The sequence below is a fragment of the Muntiacus reevesi genome, chromosome 2 (genome assembly GCF_963930625.1).
Source record: "Muntiacus reevesi chromosome 2, mMunRee1.1, whole genome shotgun sequence".
Classification (NCBI taxonomy): Eukaryota; Metazoa; Chordata; class Mammalia; order Artiodactyla; family Cervidae; genus Muntiacus; species Muntiacus reevesi.
Window position 1 is genome coordinate 158555949 of NC_089250.1, and position 25116 is coordinate 158581064.

Below are 25116 nucleotides of genomic sequence, written 5' to 3' on the forward strand. Positions count from 1 at the left end.
TTCACCTCTATGTTCTTAGAAGTACCCCCAGTTCCTTTCATCAGTTCATTTATTCTGTCTTCCATGTTATTGTTGAGAAATAAACTATTCCTATGGACTATCAAAATAAAATATCAACAGCTTTCCCCAAAGAAATGAAATCTCTTGAAGAATTGCCTCTATTTCATTGTTTTGGAGGGTAAGGCAAGATTGTACGAAATTGCATGAGCTGGTAAGCTCTTAGTATTTGTTGTCAAGACTATGGCTGTCAAATCCGTGGAAACAATTTAATTTCATACATACCCACAGACCAGCCTAGAAAACTGTAAACTAAGAAAGGGACAGACCAGAAACTTCACTACAATGAACTTATGATGATTCTAACCGTTATAGTCCCATTAAAACAGAACGATTCATATCTACCGTTTTCTCATCTTTCGAAAACTATGGTGGAAAACTTTACCTACTCTATCAGTCGTGGTTTATTTATGACTAAAATTAGAAATACATCCTTGGAACCTCCTCTTTTCTCATGCTAATTTTCCATGGCACTGCTCAAAAAGATAAGATTTGCCCATAAAAGGACCTCTAGGTGCTATCTGGTTGTGCGCAGAACTCGACAGAACTGCCACGGTGAGTCTGAAGCATATTGTCTAATTTATTCACATTTACCCATTCAGACTTGTATTATGACAATCTTTTAAAAACTTACTTCCCTGGACTCAATTATATTTTAAAATTTTATTTAGATGCTGCTAATCTGGACATTTTCACTGTGGCTGGGAACAGTCGTAGGTAAGAAAAAATATTTATGTCATGCTGGAAGAGACTTACTGCTCAATACTTGGAAGAAAGGCTACAACAGCTGAATTCAAGCTACTATGAGGATGAGGAATAAGTGAGTAGGAGAGATCCATGATTAGGAGCATAGGTATTGGGAGTAAGGCTGCTAGGTGAAAGCTAAGATGTCCTGTTAAATGTGAATTTCAGATAAAACCAAGAATATATGCTACAGTCATATAAATAGTAAAATTTATCATTATAAAAAATAGAATTTAAGTTTATTGCTATTCTTACAATAAAAATGTATTGTTTATCTGAAACTCCAATTTAACTTGCATTTTTCTTTCTGAATTTAGCACTCCTAGCTTGGAGTCATGTGTAGAGTTTGAACCCGGGTTCCACCATCCACAACTGTATTTCCCTGATCAAAATTCTTAACCTCTCTGTGCGTCCCTATCTTCATCTGTCAACTGGGCACATAGTACCACCTCGCTGTAAGATAATTGTGAGACGTAGGTATGATAATGTATGTAAACCATCTTGCCTAGTACCTGACACACAGTAAGTTTTCAAGAATGCAGCCCCCACAACAACTGCTACTCCTAATGTTAATGGAATAACTCCTGGATAACCCTTCCTTTGTGTTGTTCTTTCAGAGGTTAACATTCAAGTGCAGAGTTATGTCACCCCATGGACTTTCTTTTAATTTTAATTAAATTAATTAATTAGTTAATTTCTGGCTGTGTTGGTCTTTGTTGCTGCACTGGCTTTTCTCTAGTTGTGGTGTGTGGGCTTCTCATTGCCGTGGCTTCTCTTGTGGAGCACGGGTTCTGGAGTGTGGGGGCTTCAGTAGTTGTGGCACGTGGACTCAGGGGTTGTGGCTTCTGGGCTCTAGAGCACAGGCTCAATAGTTGTGGTGTATGAGCTTAGTTGCTCCATGGCATGTGGAATCTTCCTAGATGAGGGATTGAATGTGTGTCTCCTGCATTGGCAGGCAGATTTTACCACTGAGCCACCAGGGAAGCCCCACCATGGGCTTTATATTTGATTATTAGTGAGCAGCCTTTTTCATCACAAGAATCTAGGATGCCCCTAAATGTATCCAATAGGGTGAGACCTAAATACTCACCCAGGTGGATATATAAAGCTTGGGCATTTGCATGAAACTTAAGCTCTCAACTCCAAACCCAAAGTCAGCAGATGGTTACAAGAAGGTAAGCACTTCATCCCCTACTCCAAGGCCTAGGGACACAAAGCTACTCCTTTCTTGGGCACCAGAGGCCCAAAGAAGACATCTGAGTTGAGAGTCTTAATCAAGCCCTAGCATGGGACCGGACAGGGACAGAAGTGGAGTGAGGCGGTCCTACGTGGTAGAAACGAGAAGCAGCAGCATGTCCTTAGCTGGGATGTTGAGTGTTGAAGTTGTTTTGTGAGTGTGTGGATAAAAAGGTATCTGAGGATGTGGAAGAAGAAAACATGTCGCAAAAAGTAATTTAACTCAAACATTGGCAGGGAGATCATTAAAAAGAGCATTCTGCTGAAACTAACACTGCTGTGTGATTGCAGGAAAAGAGGTCTGCTACGATAGACTTGGCTGCTTCAGTGATGATTCCCCTTGGGCAGGAATTATAGAAAGACCCCTCAAAGTATTGCCTTGGTCTCCAGAAGAAGTCAACACTCGCTTCCTCCTGTACACTAATGAGAACCCAGACAACTTTCAAGTAAGAACGCTCATTGTTTTCAGAACTAAGTTTCATCTGTTTTATATAATAAGGATACTGAATTTTGTCTTCTAAAAAGAACAAGTCACACTGTGGAGATTTTTAGGGCAGAGAGCTTAAGTATTATTTCATCTAACTTGTTTATAAAAGTCTCGTTTGGTAACTTGTTTAAAGTATCCATTTACTTGGTATTATTCTTATTCTACCTCTATGGTACATTTAATACCATATTCTAAAAATGGTTATTATATATAATCTCCAGATGTCATGTGTAATCTCCCAACATATTTTGTATCTATAAAATACATACATATGTAGTTTTCCATTGGTCAAAGACAAGACCCCACCACCAGTATTGTGTTGTTGTGTTCAGTCACTAAGTCGTGTCTGACTCTTTGTGACCTCATGGACTGCAGCACGCCAGGCTTCTCTGTCCTTCACCACCTCCCGGAGTTTGCTCAAATTCATGTCCGTTGAGTCAGTGATGCTATCTAATCATCTCATCCCCTGCCTCCAATATCATAGCAGACATATTACCCAAGTAGAGCAAATGCAAAAATTTTACGACATCTGGAAAGTAGTGACTTGGTAACGTTTGGAAATAGCTTGGTTGTAACGAGAGACTCTACTCCCAAGGACTCCGAGACTCAGTAGCCTCCTCCCACCTGCCACTTCCCTCCTCATACAGGCAGTCCTATTGGATACTCTCAGAAACTTGACGTTAAACATTTTTCTCCCCCAAACAGGAAATCGTTGCAGATGCATCAATCATTGCAAGCTCCAATTTCAAAACAAATAGAAAAACCCGCTTTGTTATTCATGGATTCACAGACAAGGGAGATGAAAACTGGCTGCAGAGTATTTGCAAGGTGAGACTGTAAATCTCTTAAGGAAGTTTGTTTCCAGGGTGATAATTAACAACATAGAAGGCAAGGCCCCACCCAGTGAGGACAGATTCCTGTCAGCAGGAGGTTGGAGTATCCTCTGACCTCACTGGGCCTGGGGTTCCCAGAGGAGGTCCAGGAGGTGACACAGGGTGGAGGTCAGACCAGCAAAGCTGGCAGGCACGTGGTGGCTCTAGATAATGATTATTTAGTAACTAATACAGAGATATTTCAAAATTTTCACAACAGATGCTGCCATATTGATGCAGCATTTGTTGCGTTGTCGATAGCTTTCATTTCTTCAATAGGCTTTGATTTCTGTGTGAAGAACTAAGATAGCTCATTTTGCCCAAACTAATTATTTTCCTGTGATTTTCACTTGCTACTCCTTGATCTCCTATGGTAGTGATAGCTTGAAAAACTGTGTAGATTTTCATTTCTGGCTTCTGTTGTTTCAACAGTAGTGATCCTATTTTCTTGAATTTGCCTTTGGCTATGTGCCCTGTGATAATGAAGATTTAAATGACAGAAAATCAAACAGAGTACATTTTCTGAGTAACTGCTAGTGCTGGAGGAACATTATTGTTGATTCATTTCTTCATCAAGCTTTTGTGGCCAACTGTGGCACCAAGATGCAGTCTTTTCTTTAGAGGTCTTAGTTCAGGCCTGCCTATAACTCAAGTTAAAGGCTGAATTAACTCCAAGAGTTTTGACTGATTCTGAAGACAGTTAAGGTTAGAAATAATCAGTAAAGTCACAACTTGTCTTCTAAAATACTTTATAGTTGATTATTGAGCTGGGGAATGAGGCAAGGTAAGTAATAGATTTATATACTACAGTGAAGAAAAAATAAGTTTACGACTCTCAACTCCAAAGGTATGTAGATTTTCAGATATATATATAGTTTATTTTTGAGATCCCAAACGCAGCTGTGCTTTTCTTGCATTTGATCGGCTTTGAGCATCAAGATGGAGGAGTGAGTATGTTAAATTAGAAGATCAAATGCCCTAAATTCCAGTTCTGACTCTATCCTTAGCTAACCAGGACACTAGCAAATTGTTTCCCCTCTTTGGATTTTACTGTCTGTAAAATGAAAGACTTGGAGATGGATTCTAAGATTGCTTCGTTCTCAAATTCTTCTTGGCAAAAAGGTGGGGATATGCATAAATACATACTCAAATAAACAAAATTTCTGCCAGGTCTAGCATTCATGAGACTATCACTGATCCTCACTTCCAGTAGATATCTGGAAGGTTGTATTTTTCTGTGAAATAACTTCAGTGATGTACAATATTACACGTTCATACAAAAACTTAGATTTATCTTTCCATCATGGAAAAGCCTATTCATTTGCCTTCAATATCTTTATTTAAAGGGTCTTAACACAGTCTTTCACTTATTCCATCATTTAGTAAATATTTACTGAATACCTACTGTATGCCAGGAACTATCTGAGGCACTGAGGATACATCAGTGAAAAAGACAGGTGATGTCCTGGGGTGCATTCTAGTAAGCGACAATGTAGTCTTGTGAAATCGATGATGTGATCATGAGACAAACCACTGTACCACATTTTATACACTTTTCCCCGAAACAAACATCCACGCATCTGTTGTTGTAGACATCCCAAGAATCCATTTCCCATTATGGCCAAACCTCTAGTTTAGAGCCCGTATTAAGCTTTAAAAAGTATTCCATAACTGTAACAGAAGTTTTGTTTACTGATTTCTAGTTAAAAAGCGAGCTTGATATTGTGTAGGTCAAGAAGAGAATTTATCCTAGTCTTCAAGTGTGTTAATTAGTAGTTAGTTAAGATCCTGAATTATTTACCTATTTATTGTGTCCCTCCCACCAGAACCTGTTTACCGTGGAAAGTGTGAACTGCATCTGTGTGGACTGGAAAGGCGGCTCCCGCACAGGGTACACACAAGCCACACAGAACATCCGGATTGTGGGTGCAGAGGTGGCATATTTAGTGGATCTTCTTAAGGTAAGTAACTCTGGGTTATATAAAAGCCCATGAACATGGTTCTCTGAATTCTCTTCCCCCAAAATTGCTGCGTGTATGAGAATTGATAAAATACTTTTCTATAGAGAGTTGCATTCTCCTTGATTGAAGAGAAAAATGCAAAAAAAAAATCTTTATTTAAGCTTCATCAATTAAATCAATTTGAACTTCATCAATTCATTGCCTGTTAAGTTAAAGTTAAACTAAAACCCACTGAAAAAAAAAAAAAAACTAAAATTTAAAAAAATAAAAATAAAAGAAAAATAAAATTAAACTAATTCTAAGTGCTATTATTCAAGCAACCAGGTAAGGTCTTTCTACTGAATTTCACTGTTAGCTCTTTTAACATAACCAGTTATTAAGCCAAGTTGACGTGATAATTAAACTAGGGGTTTCGTTTGTTTGTTTGAAGAGAAGCACAGTGATAACAAGTTAACCTGATTGGGTAACTAAAAACTGAGAAAATATGAAACTTGAAAATGCTTAAGTAATTGCTTTCATTATTCTTTTCTTGTCTTTCTTGTTTAATTTTTTTTCTTTTACTTTTTTTAAAAATTGAAGGAAAGTTGACACACAATATTCCATTAGTTTCATGTGTCAATATATATAATTGCAATATCTGGTTGGTGGAGCTAGCAGAACATTTATTGATTAAATTGACCATCCACATGAGTGAGGTTTGTGGCACCCCAAAACAATTACAGTAGTAATATCAAAGGTCACTGATCACCATAAGAAATACTATGATAGTGAAAATTTTGAAATATTCTGACAATTACCAAAAAGTGGCACAGAAACACAAAGTGAACAGATGCTGTTGGGAAAATGGCAGTTAGACTTGTTCAAAGCAGAGTTGCCAAACGCTGTAGCTTGTAAAAAACAAACAAACAAAAAAACCCACAGTGTCTGTGAAACACAATAAAACCGAGCTCAGTGAAACACAGTGTGTCTGTACCGAGGCTCCTTTATGCACCTGCTGATACACCCTGAGGTTGTTTCCATAGCTTGGCTGCTGCAAATAATTCTGCAATGAACACACGAGCGCACGTATCTTTTGGAATTTATGTTTTCATTTTCTTAGAAACAATACCCAGAAGCGGAATTGCTGGACCATATGATAGTTCTATATTTAATTTTTAAAGAACCTCCATACTATTTTCCATAGTGGCTGTATCAATTTACATTCCCACTGACATACTTGAGGATTCCCTTTTCTCCATATCCTTGCCAACCCTCGATATCTGTCGTCTTTTTGATAATAGCTGGTCTGACAAGTATGAGGTGTTGTCTCACTGTAGTTTTGATTTGCACTTACCTAATGATTAGTAACCTTTTTCAGTCAGAAATGGCCACAGTACCACACAATTGCACTCATCTCACATGCTAGCAAAGAAATGCTCAATATTCTCCAAGCCAGGCTTCAACAATACATGAACCGCGAACTTCCAGATGTTCAAGTTGCATTTTGAAAAGGCAGAGGAACCAGAGATCAAATTGTCAACATCCGTTGGATCATCAAAAAAGCAAGAGAGTTTCAGAAAAACATGTACTTCTGCCTTATTGACTACACCAAAGTCTCTGACTGTGTGGATCACAACAAACTGTGGAAAATTCTTCAAGAGATGGGAATACCAGACCACCTGACCTGCCTCCGGAGAAATCTGTATGTGGGTCAAGAAGCAACAGTTAGAACTGGACATGGATCAACAGATTGGTTCCAAATCGGGAAAGGAGTAGGTCAAGGCTGTATATCATCACCCTGCTTATTTAACTTATATACAGAGTACATTATGCGAAACACTGGGCTGGAGGAAGCACAAGTTGGAATCAAGATTGCCGGGAGAAATATCAGTGACTTCAAATATGCAGATGACACCACCCTCATGGCAGAAAGTGAAGAACTAAAGAACCTCTGGATGAAAGTGAAAGAGGAGAATGAAAAAGTTGGCTTAAAACTCAACATTCAGAAAACTAAGATCATGGCATCTGGTCCCATCACTTCATGGCAAATAGATGGGGAAACAATGGAAATAGTGACAGATTTTATTTGGGGGGGCTCCAAAATCAATGCAGATGGTGACTGCAGCCATGAAATTAAAAGACGCTTTCTCCTTGGAAGAAAAGATATGACTAACCTAGACAGCATATTAAAAAGAAGAGGCGTTACTTTCCTGACAAAGGTCCATCTAGTCAAAGCTATGGTTTTTCCACTAGTCATGTATGGATGTGAGAGTTGGACTATAAAGAAAGCTGAGCACCAAAGAATTGATGCTTTTGAACTGTTGTGTTGGAGAAGACTCTTGAGAGTCCCTTGGACTGCAAGGAGATCCAACCAGTCCATCCTAAAGAAAATCAGTCCTAAATATTCACTGGAAGGAAAGATGCTGAAGCTGAAACTCCAATACTTTGGCCATCCAATGTGAAGAACCAACTCATTTGAAAAGACCCTGATGCTGGGAAAGATTGAAGGTGGGAGGAGATGAAAGTGGGGCATGACAGAAGATGAGATGGTTGGATGGCATCACCGACTTGATGGACATGAGTTTGAGTAAGCTCCTGAAGTTGGTGATGGACAGGAAGGCCTGGCATGCTGCAATCCTTAGGGTTGCAGAGTCAGACACGACTGAGCGACTGAACTGAACTGAATGATTAGTAATGTTGAACATCTTTTCATCTGTCTGTTGGCCGTCTGTATGTCTGACTTGGAAAAATGTCTATTCAGGTCCTCCCTTCATTTTTTAATCAGATTATTTGAATTTTTTATATTGAGTTGTGAGCTCTTTGTCTGTTTTGAATGTCAGCCTCTTATGGAATATATAATTTGCAAATATCTTCTCCCATCTAATAAGTTGCCTTCTTGGTTTGCTGATGGTTTCCTTCACCGTGAAAAAGCATTTCAGTTTGACTAATTCCATTTGTTTATTTTTGCTTTTGTTTCTTTTGCCTGCTTTTGACACATCCAAAAAAATGTTGCTAAGATGGATGTCAAAGAATGTAGTTCCTATGCTTCTTCCGGGTATTTTATGGTTTCAGGTCTTACATTTAAGTTCTAATCCATTTTGAGTTTACTTTTGTGTATGGTTTAAGAAAGTGGTTCAGTTTTATTCCTTTGCATGTAACCGTCCAGTTTTCCCAACATCATGTGTTGAAGAATCATTATTTTCTAATCCAAATACTTGCTTCATCGCCTCAAGACAGCAAGTTCTCATACCATCAAAAGTTTGCTCTATGTAGTGAAACAATAAAAGAGAGTACTATTTCCACCAGTTTAAGCACTAAACCATCGCCATTTTCTATTATAAATGAAAAGAATTCCTGAAAATTGATTGTTTTGAAGGGGCAGCATGTCTTCTTAAAAGTTGAGTTTTCAGAGCTTTCTCTTTTCTGCGCATCTTGAAGTTTGCCAGTCTGAAAACATTCTGAAGGAGTTTTCTTTTCGACAGTCATCATTTGAATACTCACTTTCTGACGTCCACGTCATTGGCCACAGCCTGGGAGCCCACGCTGCCGGGGAGGCAGGCAGGAGGACCAGTGGGGCTATTGGACGTATCACAGGTAGGTCAGAACAGCAAAACACTGCAAAATTGGACTAAGTGAAGCCTACATGGGGTCTACAAGGACAAAAATTTGACAGAGAGACCTGTTTCTCACCTGAGAAGACAAGTTTTTACCTTTTCCGAATTAGGTCACAGGATCAGAGAAATCAGTGTGTTCTGAGACCTTATTAATTGTTTATTAATACTGATCTTGGGCCTACAGAGCCCTGTTTAGCATATAAATACCCACATGTAACTAAAACGTGAATTAAGAACATCTGGCGGTCTTATTCATATCTACTTTCTCTTTATCAGATATTCACAAAGGATGAGTTTAGTGAATAAAATAAATAGCATAAATAATAGAATAAATAGAATTAAAGCCAAAGAGATAAAAAATGTATTCATCAGTTATATTCTGCTTCACAGCAATTGGTAATTATTCTGATCTAATCAACCACAACCCAAGTGGTGGGGACAGATAGTCTGGGTGCCTGGGCTGGCAGAGCTCAAGCTGCTAATTAGGTCAACAGTATTATTTTATCGATCTCAGACTGATTGCATTTAGCCAGTGGAGTCACGTGTTGGATACCCAGGTCCTGCAAAAACCTTGTAACTTTCTAAGAAAGGCTTTGCTCTCCTGGATCTGAGAGGTGGCTATTTCAGGGTATGATTACTTATTCTTGCATCTTCTGACTCTGTCCCCAAACTCCTGATTCTCTTTTTTAATACTTCAGGTAAGCTGGTTATATTTGGATTGGTGAGGGCAACTGGAATATCTCTCTTTAATTTGTTGGAGAGAACTTTCCTCTTCACAGTCCATTAATGTCCAGTGGAACCTGCTCAGTCAGGCACTGTGTCAAGCTGTAGTCCCAGTGACTGTGAATGCCAAGATCCTTGCCCTCAGGGGAGTTAGTGTAGGTGGAACTTTTTTAGCCTGAAAGTCTCTTAGGAGTCCCGTGCTGTCTCCTGGAGTCTGGCCTCTTTTGTTGTAACTACGCTAGTGACGGAATTGACCCAGTGACTAAGTATCCATGAATATTCCATGGCTCAAGGAAAATTCACTTAAAAGCAAATAGTGAATTAGACATAGATTTCCTTTCAGAAAATGGTACGTTATGGAAGAACTGACTCATCTCTTTGCACACACTACTCATGATTACCACCTGTGCGTGCACTTGGGTATGTTACTGGCGAGAGAGGTAAACATGCCTGTCCACTGATAAGACACTGATATGATACATCCTGTCTGTTTTAGGGTTGGATCCAGCGGAGCCTTGCTTTGAGGGTACACCTGAATTGGTCCGATTGGACCCCAGCGATGCCCAGTTTGTGGATGTAATTCACACAGACGCTGCCCCAATGATCCCCAACCTGGGTGAGTCCTTAAATTCATCCTCCTGGAGTGTTTTTTGAATTTACACATGAGCATTTTAGAGTGTTTTGAGTCTGTATGTTGATGTCAACTTTCCCATATTTTAAAATTTCTCAGGGTTTGGAATGAGCCAAGTTGTGGGCCACCTAGATTTCTTCCCAAATGGAGGAAAAGAAATGCCTGGATGTCAGAAGAATGCTCTGTCTCAGATTGTTGACATAGATGGGATCTGGGAAGGTAAACCTATTTATTATGTACATAAGGAGATTTCCTAGGGGGCGGAATCTGTGTTTTCTTTTGGTAAGCATACTACATATTTTGATATGGTACAGGTGTCACATTTTCTATTACCAAAGGACTCTTCATTGTATCCCCATGATACACATTTTCACTGGGAGAAGTGGACATGAGCAGACTACAGGAAAGAAAATGTACTTGTATTCAGCTTTCCGAGAATCTAATTCAGGGAATATATTACTACATTATACTTGTATCTATATGGATGGATCTTTTCTTCCTAGAGTTATTTTTCCATTTCATTCATCTGAATGAACTATAGGCATAACTATTATAATCTTAACTTCTGATTGCATCTCAAATAATAACAACCCTTCATAAATGATTTTGTTCTGTGACTGCCAGGAGTTTGCACTAATTAGAGAAACCTATTCAACAACTATGTTCCAAACATGACATTAACTTGGAAAAATAACATCTGTCTCTGATGTGTAATCATGTCTGATTTCAAAGGAACGCGTGACTTTGTGGCCTGTAATCACTTAAGAAGCTACAAGTATTATGCTGACAGCATCCTCAACCCTGATGGCTTTGCTGGGTTTCCTTGTGCCTCTTACACTGCTTTCAGTGCAGTAAGTACATCGTCTCTTGCACCTGAAGGGTTTTGTGACCATCACTTCTCATGACTGGTGCGGTTCACCGCACCCAGTATGCTCTCAGTGAATGTTACTATATGACTGATACCTTATTTATGCTTTCAATCATATGTGTTTATTGTAATAGTGATAAGGCAAGGGAGAACTTTAGAGAATTGAACTTGTAAACTGAAATGCCTGCGTCCACCTTGTTCTTTATCACTTCTGTGTGTGTTGGGTAAATGTGAAAACTTGCTTTGGAAATAATTCGAAGGGCAGACATTGTCTCTGGAAACCTGAGCTATGGCCACAGGACACTGATGATCATGGAAAACCTGTCTTAAATGTTAACCTTACAAACGAATAGGATTGTGGGTGTGTGGACATTTCTGTGCAATCACGTAATTGCCCAGATTTTTTTTTTTTAATCATCTTTTTTGGTAACCTCTGGATATCTAAGTTCAGTCCAGTTCAGTTCAGTCGCTCAGTCGTGTCCGACTCTTTGCAACCCCATGAATCACAGCACACCAGGCCTCCCTGTCCACCACCAATTCCCGGAGTTTACTCAAACTCATGTCCATCAAGTCGGTGATGCCATCCAGCCATCTCATCCTCTGTCGCCCCCTTCTCCTCCTGCCCCCAATCCCTCCCAGCATCAGGGTCTTTTCCAATGAGTCAGCTCTTTGCATGAGGTGGCCAAAGTATTGGAGTTTCAGCTTCAGCATCAGTCCTTCCAATGAATACCCAGGACTGATCTCCTTTAGGATGGACTGATTGGATCTCCTTGCAGTCCAAGGGACTCTCAAGAGTCTTCTCCAACACCACAGTTCAAAAGCATCAATTCTTCGGCGCTCAACTTTCTTCACGGTCCAACTCTCACATTCATACATGACCACTGGAAAACCCGTAGCCTTGACTAGACGGACCTTTGTTGGCAAAGTAATATCTCTGCTTTTTAATATGCTATCTAGGTTGGTCATAACTTTCCTTCCAAGGAGTAAGCATCTTTTAATTTCATGGCTGCAGTCACCATCTGCAGTGATTTTGGAGCCCCCAAAAATAAAGTCAGCCACTGTTTCCCCTTCTATTTGCCATGAAGTGATGGGACCAGATGCCATGATCTTAGTTTTTTGAATGTTGAGTTTTAAGCCAACTTTTTCACTTTCCTCTTTCACTTTCATCAAGAGGCTCTTTAGTTCTTCTTCACTTTCTGCCATAAGGGTGGTATCATCTGCATATCTGAGGTTATTGATACTTCTCCTGGCAATCTTGATTCCAGCTTGTGCTTCTTCCAGCCCAGCGTTTCTTATGATGTACTCTGCATATAAGTTAAATAAGCAGGGTGACAATATACAGCCTTGACAGGAGACAGGGATCAAGACCATCCCCATGGAAAAGAATTGCAAAAAGGCAAAATGGTTGTCTGAGGAGGCCTTACAAATAGCTGTGAAAAGAAGAGAAGCAAAAAGGAAAGGAGAAAAGGGATTTCTAAGTTAGGATACTTAAATCTGATCTTGAATGTGTGTCTATGTGCTAAGTCGCTTCTGTCGTGCCCAAGTCTTTGCAACCATATAGACTGTAGCCCGCCAGGCTCCTCTGTCCATGGGATTCTCCAGGCAAGAATACTGGAGTGGGTTGCCCTGCCCTCCTCCAGGGGGTCTTCTTGACCCAGGGATGAAACTATGTTTCTTTTGTCTCCTGCATTGGCAGGCAGGTTTCTTACCACTAGGGCCACTTGGGAAGCCCTGATCTTGAATATAACATATCAGTTGCCTTTTTTTTTTTTTTACTATTGCTTTTCCTTTCACTATAATTTTTTCAAATAAAAATGTATACTGTGTGTTATTTAATATGTAACATATGTACATATTTACTATGTACAATATTTAATATGCATTTGTACATATTTAGACATGTAAATTTTCAAGTAACATGCCATGTGAAGTTATAATTATCAAGCAGATATACTTTAACAATGAAGAGAGAGGATCTGATTCCTAGTTCCACAGTTAAAAAGGTGAATGATTTGGGGCAAAACATTCAACTTCTCTAAATCACTTTCTTTATTTTAAAATGTAAATAAAATGGTAAATTCCATATATTTGGTAGGAATTAATAAGATAACATGTTCTAATTACTTAGCCCAGAAACTAAGATATAATAATTAGCACTCAACAAATGTTAGCTCTTATGTGTAAGGGAAAAGAGATGGGTACATATTTATTCACCATATAGCTTGCATGTACAACAATAACATCCTGGCTTCTTTATTTTTATTTTATTCCCAAACTCCATTTTCTAGGTAATGGGGAAAACAAACAACACAGAAGCTTTAAATTTCATCCAGTTAAAACTTAACCTGATTCAGTAATATAAACAGTCCTTTTAGGTGATGCTCAGACACCTTTATAGGAAAGCATTTTCAGTTTTGCAGATTTCTCAGCCTTTGGGCCACCTATATCCAAGTTGGTATTGGGCAGGATGATCTTGGTGGTTGTGGTGGTGGTGGTGGTGGTGGTGGTGGGGTGTGTGTGTGTGTGTGTGTGTGTGTGTGTGTGTGTGTGTGTGTTGGGCAGGATGATCTTGGTGGTGGTGGTGGTGGTGGTGGTGTGTGTGTGTGTGTGTGTGTGTGTGTGTGTGTGTTGGGCAGGATGATCTTGGTGGTGGTGGTGGTGGTGGTGGGGTGTGTGTGTGTGTGTGTGTGTGTGTGTGTGTGTGTGTAGGGTCAGAAAGGAAGACTTGGGAGATCCACCACATTGGTGGTGGTGGTGGGGTGTGTGTGTGTGTGTGTGTGTGTGTGTGTGTGTAGGGTCAGAAAGGAAGACTTGGGAGATCCACCACATTGGTGGTGGTGGTGGTGGTGGGTGTGTGTGTGTGTGTGTGTGTGTGTGTGTGTGTGTGTGTGTAGGGTCAGAAAGGAAGACTTGGGAGATCCACCACATTGATGGGCTCACTGCTGCCATCTGCAGGTGATATCTAGGCATGTCCACTCTTGCAGGTTGGGTATTTCTCCTGGACTGACTCCATTTCCCTTTAGCTTTCGTTGGATGCAGACCCTGAGATTTGGCCCAGGCCCCATCTGGTCCACTGATTCAGGAGTTCACCACTCACCTCTTCTGTGGGGCAGCCTTGCCTTTTCATAGTAGGAACTTCTGTATCTCTCTACCTGTCTACCTCCCCTGTTCATTTCTGTCCCTCTTTTCTTCCCATCTATTCTTGATCCAAAAAGAAAGGATATTTTCCTATATGATATCCATCTTCTTCAGACCTTCACCTCATGGCTAAGTCTTAATAACCAACTAGGACAATTTCCCTTCACACTGGGAAAATTCTGAGATTTGAATCTTTCAGACCTTGATATGCTAAATGGGAACTAAAGAAATTGAGAAAAATGACTTTTAAGTCTATTGTCCTCCCAGTGGATTCTATTTTGTATATCAGAAGCTGATTATCACCTCGCTCTTTCTTTTCCAATTTTTCTAAAATAAATTCTGACCACCTAAAACAAGAGGGGTGTCTTGGGGCAACGGAAGCAACTTAAGAGAGGCAAAGAGAAAAGGTTATATATATATATATGTATAAATTATCTTAAGTGGCTTTTATAATTTTTTCTTAATATTGTGTTATTTAACAGTGAAATAGCTGATTTATTGTTGTAAATAGTGAGACTCATTTTTAACCTTTGTTGAGACACCGTTAAAATCTTCTGTTAAAAAAAAAAAATCTTCTGTTACTGTCAGAACAGGATTTGGATTAGAGTATTTGAGAATTCAACAATACATAGAATAAGATAGTATGCTATTTTTAAAAAGCACATCCTTGTTCACCATTTGCTTATATTCCCTAGGACAAGTGCTTCCCCTGTCCAAGTGACGGCTGCCCCCAGATGGGTCATTATGCTGACAGATTCCCTGGGAAAACAAAATCAGAGGGCCAGACGTTTTATCTAAACACTGGTGATGCCAGCAATTTTGCCCGTAAGTTCCTATTTTATTTGTCTCAAATTCTCAATACTATGTATTTTATCATGTCCAGTGGAAATGTGTGAAATTGCTTTTCTGCACAAAAGTTTTAAACACTCCTCTCCAAAATGGAGAAACATTTCAATGCCATTCTTACTGTAAACATGGCTAAATTTGAGGGGCAGAACGGAATTTAGAGCCTGATCCGAGGTGGCACAATGGTAAAGAATCCACCTGCCAATGCAGGAGACATAAGAGACGCAAGTTCAGTCCCTGGGTGGGGAAGGTCTCCTGCAGGAAGAAATGGCAACCAACTCCAGTATTCTTGCCTGAGAAATCCCATGGACGGAGGAGCCTGGTGGGCTACAGTCCATGGGGTGGCAAAGAGTCAGACACAACTGAGCAGCTGAGAAGGCATGCATGCATGATATCAAAAGATACAAAAATAAATTTCTCCACAATTGATACTGGTGCTGAATTCAGGAGGCTTCCTCTGCTCCAGCTGCTTCATACTCTGTTAAAAGTTTAACTGTGCAAAATTATGAGGTTTTTTTACAAACAGAAAAGTAACCCATGAGAGAGATAGCAGAGATTATGGAAATGGAAAAGAGGTGACAGATTCAAGAGATATCAGGATTGTAGACGCCATGGGTGATGGAAATCAGAGGATGTGGGAATGGTGAGGCTTGGGAACAGACCCTGGGTTTCTTTTCTGGGGTAGTAGAGGAGGAAAACTATTTGTATTGGAGTTAATAGGGTTAACTGCATAATAAAAACTAAAGCTAAATTTTATTGCCTTCCCAATTTGGCCCAGGCCAGCTCTAAATGGCAAAAAATGGCAATTCACTATTGACTAGTATTATAAAATGATTACCATAAGTCAATACAATTCCAGTGATGATGGAAAGTTGACTTATAGAATATTTGAGATAAATGTAGATTATTTAAGACCAAAAGATGATAGTACTCTTAACTTCTGTGATCTATAAAAATGAAATAAACTGATGAAATATCACATTATCTTTTATTTTTTATTTATTTTTTTACATTATCTTTTAATATAAAGTTCTTTTAAGATCCAGAATACATTGTTAGATTTAAAAAGTTGAAAGCAAAATATATTACTTAGTCCCTTGGCTTGAAATCTTTTGACCTTGGGAAGAGTCTGTGTTCCTCCCCTACCCCCTATTGTTAGCCCTCTGAACATTTAGTTAAAGGAGTATCCATCACTATTTGATTAGAACTACCAAAACCAGACAAAAATTATTCAAAATTCAGCAGTAATGGAATCCTGTTTTCGGAGTAATTTTTCTAAAAGTTGATATTTTGCAAATATTTCCCTTTTGTAGGTTGGAGGTATAAGGTGACCGTCACACTGTCTGGAAAGAGAGTTACAGGACACATACTAGTTTCTTTGTTTGGAGATAAAGGAAACTCTAAGCAGTACGAAATTTTCAAGTAAGTAAGCTTGTTAATTGGAATCCTTCATACATACAATGTATGTCATAGACATAAGAGCTTATTCATTACCACATGGGAATGCAGGGAAAGAAAGTTTTTGCTTTACCTTTCTTGGCTCTTTGGCTAGTCTAGTAATAAAATTAACATAGGACAGATAACAGGAGAAAAGCTAATTTAATGATGTACATATGGGGCTCCTGTAATATGAGACCTACAATCAAACAATTGAGGCTTATATGCCACTCTGAGCTAAGGAGAAGGGAGCAGGGGTCTGGGACTTGAAAGGGAAGAAAGGAAGATGGGAAGACCAAATATCTGGTGAACAAAGGCTTGCTGTGCCGGACAGAGCCAACGGGACATGGAGAGGAATTTGGATCTCCAGGCCCAACCGAGCTCCCTGCCAGCTTATCACACCCAGGCCATATTCCTTGTTCTTATCTCAGGTGATATTTCTCTTCCTGAACCAGGCCTTCTATCTAAATTCTTTTAGGCAGGTAAGGGAAAAGCAGAAGTTATTCTTGAATCTGGCAAATCTTGATTTTCTTCAGCTCAAAATAGTCCACCTGCCAAAGTGGCACATTCTGGAGAGACTTGCTCTGAACCCCTTCAGAACTATAGAAATGCCATGTGTCATTAAAAGGAAGATATTATTTCACCCTTGTGTCTTAATATGTTTTAGAATGCTGGTCCTAAATTTTTTCCCTACTATTTCCTGAGAAAACCACAGTTATTTATTTTGATGTATGGCATCTGATTTATAATCACTAAATAATTATTCTACCCATGAAAAAACTGGAATGACATCATGATGTCATCATTTATTAAATTGTGGGAGGATTGTGACTAAAATATGTTTGAAGTTTTATCAAAGGAAGGCTGACTTTAAAGTAATATGAGTTATTGATGGCAAATGAACTACCACTGACTAAGCATACATGTCTATATTTATTCAACCATTAGACTGACAAATGTGCTATCAATCATCTTACTAGAGATACATTGTAAGATGGTTTTAGAAACATATATATGTGTGTGTGTGTGTGTGTGTATTTATGTATGTTCATGTATGTGTTTAACTTCACTCCCAAGTGGTACTCTCAAACCAGACAATACTGAATCCAGTGAATTTGACTCAGATGTGGAAGTTGGAGTTTTGCAAAAGGTTAAATTTCTTTGGTACAACAATGTGATCAACCCAACTCTACCCAAAGTGGGAGCATCCAAGATCAGTGTGGAAACAAACGATGGACAAGTGTAAGTAATATAAATCCAAAGAGATTGGAAGCATTGTCACATTTATGATTCTACTCCCACTGAAAAGCAACTTTAAGTTAAATAATCTGCAGTGGTTCTCCTCTGTCTCAGCAATAGCTGCCTCCTAACACCTTTTATTTCTTTGGGAGAAAGTGTAGAACTTTAGGAAAACAACTTTAATAGATTTCTGGATGACCATATGGGTTTCTCTAGTATCTCAGCTGGTAAAGAATCTGCCTGCAATGAGGGGGACCTGGGTTCAATCCCTGGTGGAGAATGAAACAACTAGCCACTCCAGCATTCTGTCCGGGAGAATCCCATGGACTATACAGATCACAAAGAGTCAGACACTATTGAGTGGCTTTCACTTTCATTGTGTGATCTGATACAAATTAAGTGTTAAATTGAGAATCTTGTTTCATGATCCTAACGTGAAAAGATTGATTTCATTTAGCAATTATGCTTTGTGCTATGTGTGTGCTTAATATGTGTATCTTCCCCAAACTTCCTGGATTCACCAAATCACCACTTCAATTACCAGGAAAACATGCAATGTATCAAAGAACACAAATAGGTTGTCCTGTATCATTGGCCCTTTTAGTGAAGACAAAGATCAACCCTTGGTTCTAATCAAGACTAAAGTGTGTGTGAATCAAAGGACATTTACCATAGTGAATCACCAGAAACAGTGAGTTGAGAATGACGATACTCATAAAAGTACCGATATCAGCCCAGTGTATTGAGTATAAAGCCCGATTCTGAGGTACGGGGTTATGTGGCTTCTTCCATCATATCATTCAGTCCTCCTGTAAGTCCAGAGAGGAGCTTTTGGTTCTGGAAAAGATGGAGACACAAGAGACCAGATTGACCTTCCCCCTGAAACAGACAGAAATTCAGACAAAATATATCAAACCACAGTTTTCAAGATACTGAACATTAGGCAACAAAGGGAAGTGACTGCTGAGAGATAATAAACAAATAATGTAGTCTTGAAATTGTCCTGGCTTACAGCCTTAAGAGAGTAACCAGGATGTCCCACAAAGAGGAAAAATTCAGGCAGAGCCCACTACCTGACCTGAAGAAACAGATCTGAGAATCCAGAAAATCCAAGACAAGTAGATTTCATAGGACTGAGTACCAGCAAGGAGAAAGCTTCAGAGAGGGAATCTCAGAGAGCTGGAAAATTTCCTTAAGTACTCAGTAGCCTGCTGATCAGCACACATATGTGAGGAAACTAGCCAAGGCTGTGAGTGGAATAGGATGGGAAGGAGAGATTGCAAAGGACAGGAGAAACATTTCAAAACACTGGTTATGTTTACGCTCTTGATGGTGATAATGGGAGGTAAGTGCTACTAATACCCCCATTTTACAGATAATTCAATGAAGGCTCAAAGCCACAATTCAGGGGCAGGAAATCTGACTTCCGCAAATTCTTCACTACCCCAAAAGAAATTCAATTCAACCTTATTGCTATTTATAGTGCGCTCTTCGTTTCTTGTGACGCTTTCAAGATTAGTTTTTAACTTTTAATTTGCTATTTGCACATCTGCTAGCCATTACATTACAAGGAAGAAAATGAAGAGAAAAGAGTCTTTTCTAAGCATTTTTTTATGCCTCATGCACTTTACATATGTTTACATATTTTGTTGGACTCCCCTGGTGGTTCAGATAGTAAAGAATCTGCCTGCAATGCAGGGGACCCGGGTTCGATCCCTGGGATGGGAAAATCCTCTGGAGGAGGGCATGGCAACCCACCCCAGTAAGAAAATGAGCCTCCTAAGTATCATTCAGTCTTAGTGAGCAAAATTATCATTTCAGTCGAATATTGAATTAAAATGAGAACACCTGACCAGTGTAACACCAGGACCTCAGGATTTTTACTCTGGCTTCTTTCTTTTTCCTTTTTTTAAAAAACTCTGGCTGATTTCTTGTCATTCTGTCAACCCTCTTCTTCCTCACTGCATTCACTGACAACATGCCATATTTAGTAGGTGCTCCGGGGATGTGACTGGTGGACCTTCCCTGTCTTTTGAGAGTCCAATAATATCTTTTCTGTCTGCTATTGCATAGTCACGGCCTAAAATTGGAAAGGAAAATGCAGTCCTTTATACCCAAGAGGTATCCCCTCAGCCAGTATCTAGTCTCAGGCATAAGGGGTCACACTCACTCAGACTGAGGGCAGAGAAGAGGCTGTCATCTCAGGTGACACGCCAACTGTGAGACAGGAAGGGCTGACGTCTTGTTTTCTCTCCCCAGGTTTGACTTCTGTAGCCAAGACACTGTGAGGGAAGAGGTTCTGCTCACCCTCAACCCATGTTAGGAACTGCGGCCATGTGAATACTGAATCTTACTGCTAATAAAGTCTGGTGGTAAAGCAATACATTCCTTTTTTTTGCTATCATGTCCATTATTTCCAGTGAAATATCTGGATAATAGGGTTAAAGATCCAAAATTTGGAGTTGGTCTGAAGAACCACAAATAACTTGAATCTTGCTACATGTTACTTGGCATTTGAACTTGGGAATATTGTTTACTCGATACTGGCATCATGCTCATTATTGATGTTACCGATGTCATTCTGATCACTTAAGGAAGACTTCAGGTCCAGAATGAGCCTTCTGTTGGTTATGGGCATATGTGATCAGTCTCCACCTTTGCCACTTTTTCCATCATCTTTAATCAAATGATATGTTATGTGTTGTGGACCATGTTTAGACAGAGGAGTTGTAGGAGGTGGGACTAAATGGGTCTTGATTGACCATTTATTCCCCCAAGGAGCACTTGTTGAGCACATACTGTGTGTAAGGCACTCTGCTAGGTACTAAGTATACACAATGAGCAAAGAGTGGACCCAGTGCCTGGTCCATGGCCATCAGATGATGAAAGACTTCCATAATGATGAGCAGAGACCCCAAAGGGCATTGAAAAAGGCAATGACTTGACCTGCATATGGGGTTTATGTCAGTCCCTTTGGTACTTGCACAGAGTGCAAATTCTGATCATGTTCTAATCTAAATCCTGCTCCACCTGGCCCAGAACTTTCCTACTCTGGGATTCTGAAAGTTGGGGCTGTTTTGGAAATTCTCTCACACCCTACAAAAGTTATAGACTTCGGGGCCTAATTTTCCCCAACTGGCACCAGGTCTACTGCTATGAGACTTTTACTTAGTAGTCAGTCCACAAGAACTGGTGGAACTCTACCAATGGCCATCAAGGGCTTTGGGAAGTCTTAAGATACACTCAGAATCTGAATTCACTTCCCATAGATAGGGCATCTCTGATAAAAGAAAAAGAAAGAAGTCAATAGTTGACAGATGATAAGGCAAAGTCTTGCACCCCACTTTCCTTTACAACAAACACAGGGAGAAATTCAAGCAGGTCAAGGGATGTTTTGAATTGTGATTCAAACAAATGTAGCTGAGGGTCCAGGCTGTGGAAAAGACTTAGAAAACAGATTTTTCAAGACAAAAACTTCTTTGAAATTAAAGGCCTCCTAGAACCCAGCTTGAACCAACCTTCTCTTCCCCTAAAACGTAAAGATCATTGTCTTATGAGATGACAAGATATCTATACGTAGTGAACTTGAAATTGAAGGAGAAAAAAAAATAGAGCTGATTGGCTGGAGGAAAGCAGTTATTTGGCTTCATCTGGACATGTGGACATGACAAATGATGGCTAACAACCTTATTCTCTGCCTTTGTGACTTCTAAGGAGTCATACATCTTGAAGACTGGAGAGTTGTCTGGTGAACTGAAGTTACATTTTCAAAAGAGATCCACAGATTCGTATGCCTTAAATCCCTGAATCTGACCAGGATACAAGTTCATTCAACATATTTCAGTTGTTATTCTCAGTTAAAAGCCCCAAACAGGAATCTTTCCATCTTGTTGTTCAGTCACTAGGTTGTGTCTGACTCTAATCTTATCTGGATCTCTCACATACTTAGGAGTCAGCTGGCTTTGAGCTGGTCCAAGATGTTGCTGCCATCACATTTAACAACGAAACCAAGTCACACAACCAACCAGATTCAAGTGGTGGAGAAACGGACTCCAGTAATTGATGAAAGGAGCTGCAAGATCATGTGGCAAAGGGCAGCTTCAGGAAGGGGAGGGAGTAAAGAACTATGACCATTTTAACAACCCATCCATCATCATTTCTAACCTATTTCCTCACTCCAGGGAAGCCTGGGGCTGGAAAAGGAACAGGTCAGGTGTCAGAAAGGTTTTCACAGCAATGGGTCAACCCAGGCTCCAGTCTTCTTTACCTCATGTAATTATCAGAAGTGAGGGTGCCTTTTATGTTCATTTGCTTTTGTCTTTTGTAGAATACTAAGTGCTCTAGTATAGCACACTTCTTCTTAGACAACTAATGCCTGTGAGTACTGATGGCTTCTTCTTAACACAATGCAACAGTACTGATCAACTTTCCTGATCAGCAAGTCCAATCTCCAGAGTTGCAAGTCACTCTCGATGGCTCAGTGGGTAAAGGATCCATCTGCAATGCAGGAGACACAGGAGATGCAGGTTCGATCCGTGGGTCAGGAAGAACCCCTGGAGGAGGAAATGGCAACTCACTCCAATATTCTTGCCTAAAAAAAAAATCCCATAGACAGAGGAGCCTCGTGGGCTAAGACTACAAAGAGTCAGACATGACTGAGCATGCATGCAAGGACAAGGACTTGACAACTCAAAATGAAGAGATGGTCCCTTTATTATTTCAAATTCTGATAAACACAAGCAATACTCTTAAAGAAATCCCCTACCCACGGGCACTGCCCCACCACCTGTGCACTTTGGTACAAAGTGAGTAGATAGTTGATATAGGATTGTTATTTAATTCTGCAGAAACACATACCTCTTGCAGTGGCTGCCCAGCTCACAACTTCACCTCCATCTTTGGGCATAAAACCAGACCTGCCCAACAGGACCCGTATCCTATTACTAATTAATTCAGGGACAGCTGCTGGCCTCACCAGACCAATAGTCTGATAGACTAAAAATTCTGGGCTGAGATGTTCAAAGCCAGGGAGACCTTGTAGCAGAATCAGGCTTAAGGCAGAGGGGCCCTGAGGACGATTTGCAGAGGTCTCTAGGGTGGCTCCATTTCTTGGTCTTGGTCCCTGGGTGTCACAGTTCAACAACTTCATGGATTCCATGAGGTGCCCCAGTATTCGTCCAACAAATATCTTCTTTTTTTAAAAAAATTAGCTATCCAGAATTGATTTCTGTTGCCTACAACTGAAAGTTTCACAACTAACATACCTCTAAAATGTTACCTGTTTAAATAGCGAATGGTCTCTCCTTCACTCTCGTTTCAGGAGTGAGGGGGAGAGAATAGGCAACATACACAAAGGTTTCTAGTAGAGTTATCAGAACATAGAAACAGAGTGGTAACAGCTAACAAATGTTAAACATACTATCTTTTGTCACTTAAATACCATATTTTTAGGAATTTACCCCACAGATACACCATCCATCCAGAAAACAATGTATAATATTCGTAAGGCTCTAATAGTACAAGATTGGAAACAACCAAATGTGCATCAGTAGAGAACTAATAGTAAATACCCAAATGTCAGAAGGCTATGCAGCTGGTAAGAAGATTGGACTTTTTATGCACCGACATGGAATGGTTTCCAAACGTATAGTTAATTTTAAAAATCAATTTGCAAAATAATGTACAGAATGTGTCAATCATTTATATTTTTAAATAAAATGTGATATATATATATATATATATATATATATATATATATACTCATAATGCATAAATAGACTACCTCTGGAAGGGCACCCAAGGATCTGGTGAGGCATCATTTTTTAGACTCTGTATTGTATCAGATATAGAAGGGCATATATTACCGATCTACAAACATGAAAGAGAAAAAAAATTTTAGGAAAGAAAAATTAAGCCCTAAATGCCCATAGTTCTACACTTGAGTGTCTGGAGTCCTCACATGCTCTCACTGCTCAACTGAGCGGCTGCTAGAGATTTAACCTTCCTTTCCTGCCCAGAGGATGTCACATCAGCTCTGATCACCTTAATGTAGTTTCAACCATTGAAGCCCTGACTCAGAGGTATGCATGGAACCCACAGATGAACTTGACAGTGAGGTGAGCTGAAAGGGAAGTAGGCAAGGGAAAGTAACCTCTGAGCAAACTGTGACAGATCATGTGATGATTGTTTCTCCTTAATCTAGTCAGATGTTTATATTCCTCTTGCTTTTCTGAAGAAAATATCTTTTTTTTCCCCACCTTAGAACTGTGCCTTCTCACCACTCCCAGCTATGAAATCCACTCTGAGAATAAGGATAAAATATCTATGAACTCTATTCATATGTACATTCTTTATTTCATTAATTCATAAATACCTGTATTGGTCATGGTTCTAGAAGCTGGGAGCACAGCAGTGGCCAAAGCAAAAGAGGTCTGTGTCCTCATGGATTGCATTCGAGATGGGAAAAGCAAGAATGCAAATAAATAAACAGAAAAACAAGAAAGATAATTATAACTTGTGATGAGTGATGAGAAGGAAGCAAATAAGGTGCCAGGGAGCAAGGGTCTGGGTGGGAGGCTAGCTAGGGAGTTTCAAAGGTGGCCAGGGTTGGCCTCACTGAAGAGGTGACATTTAAACTAACTTTTGAATGACAAGAAGGAGCCAGTGCCACAGAGGTCTAAGGCAGGGAGTTTCAGGTCAATGCAAAGGCCCTGAGGTGGGAAAGAACTTGGCAAGTATGACGGGGGCCACTGTGGTATGTGGGGAAGGTCAAGTGAATGGTAGGAAGAGAAGAGGTCCAGGGAACAGATAGAGTTATCCAACATCTCCTATATAAAAAAGTCAAGACATCATTTTACCTACAAAGTTCCAAAAACCAAAGATGTGGTTTTTCCAATAGTCATGTATGGATATGAGAGTTGGACCATAGAGAAGGCTGAGCACAAAAAGAATTGATGAGTTTGAATTGTCATGCTGGAGAAGACTCTTGAGAGTCCCTTGGACTGCAGGGAGATCAAACCAGTCAATCCTCAAGGAAATCAACCCTGAATATTCATTGGAAGAACTGATGCTGAAGGTGAAACTTCAATACTTTGGCCACCTGATGCAAAGAGCCAATTCACTGGAAAAGACCCTGATGCTGGGAAAGATTGAAGGCAAAAGGAGAAAGGGGCAGCAGAGGATGAGATGGTTAGAGAGTATCAGTGACTCAATGAACATGAATTTGAGCAAACTCCGGGAGATAGCGGAGGACAAAGAAGCTTTGTGTGCTGTAGTCGATAGGAT

The 25116-nt window shown here is 39.8% G+C and overlaps 1 protein-coding gene across 2 annotated transcripts; it reads left to right on the top strand.

Moving 5' to 3' along the window:
- The first annotated feature begins 728 nt into the window (after positions 1 to 728).
- Positions 729 to 20155, top strand: PNLIP (pancreatic lipase). 2 transcript variants are annotated; one of them, XM_065920128.1, is made up of 12 exons: positions 729 to 774; positions 2329 to 2498; positions 3230 to 3352; positions 5223 to 5357; positions 8819 to 8930; positions 10170 to 10289; positions 10404 to 10523; positions 11037 to 11155; positions 15006 to 15135; positions 16470 to 16578; positions 17671 to 17835; positions 20092 to 20155. In XM_065920128.1, the coding sequence occupies exons 1-12, from the start codon at positions 729 to 731 to the stop codon at positions 20153 to 20155; spliced, it is 1413 nt and encodes a 470-aa protein (XP_065776200.1). The 2 variants fall into 2 exon arrangements, with proteins under 2 accessions (XP_065776200.1, XP_065776201.1); XM_065920129.1 differs by having other exon boundaries at positions 2329 to 2483.
- The last annotated feature ends 4961 nt before the right edge of the window (positions 20156 to 25116 follow it).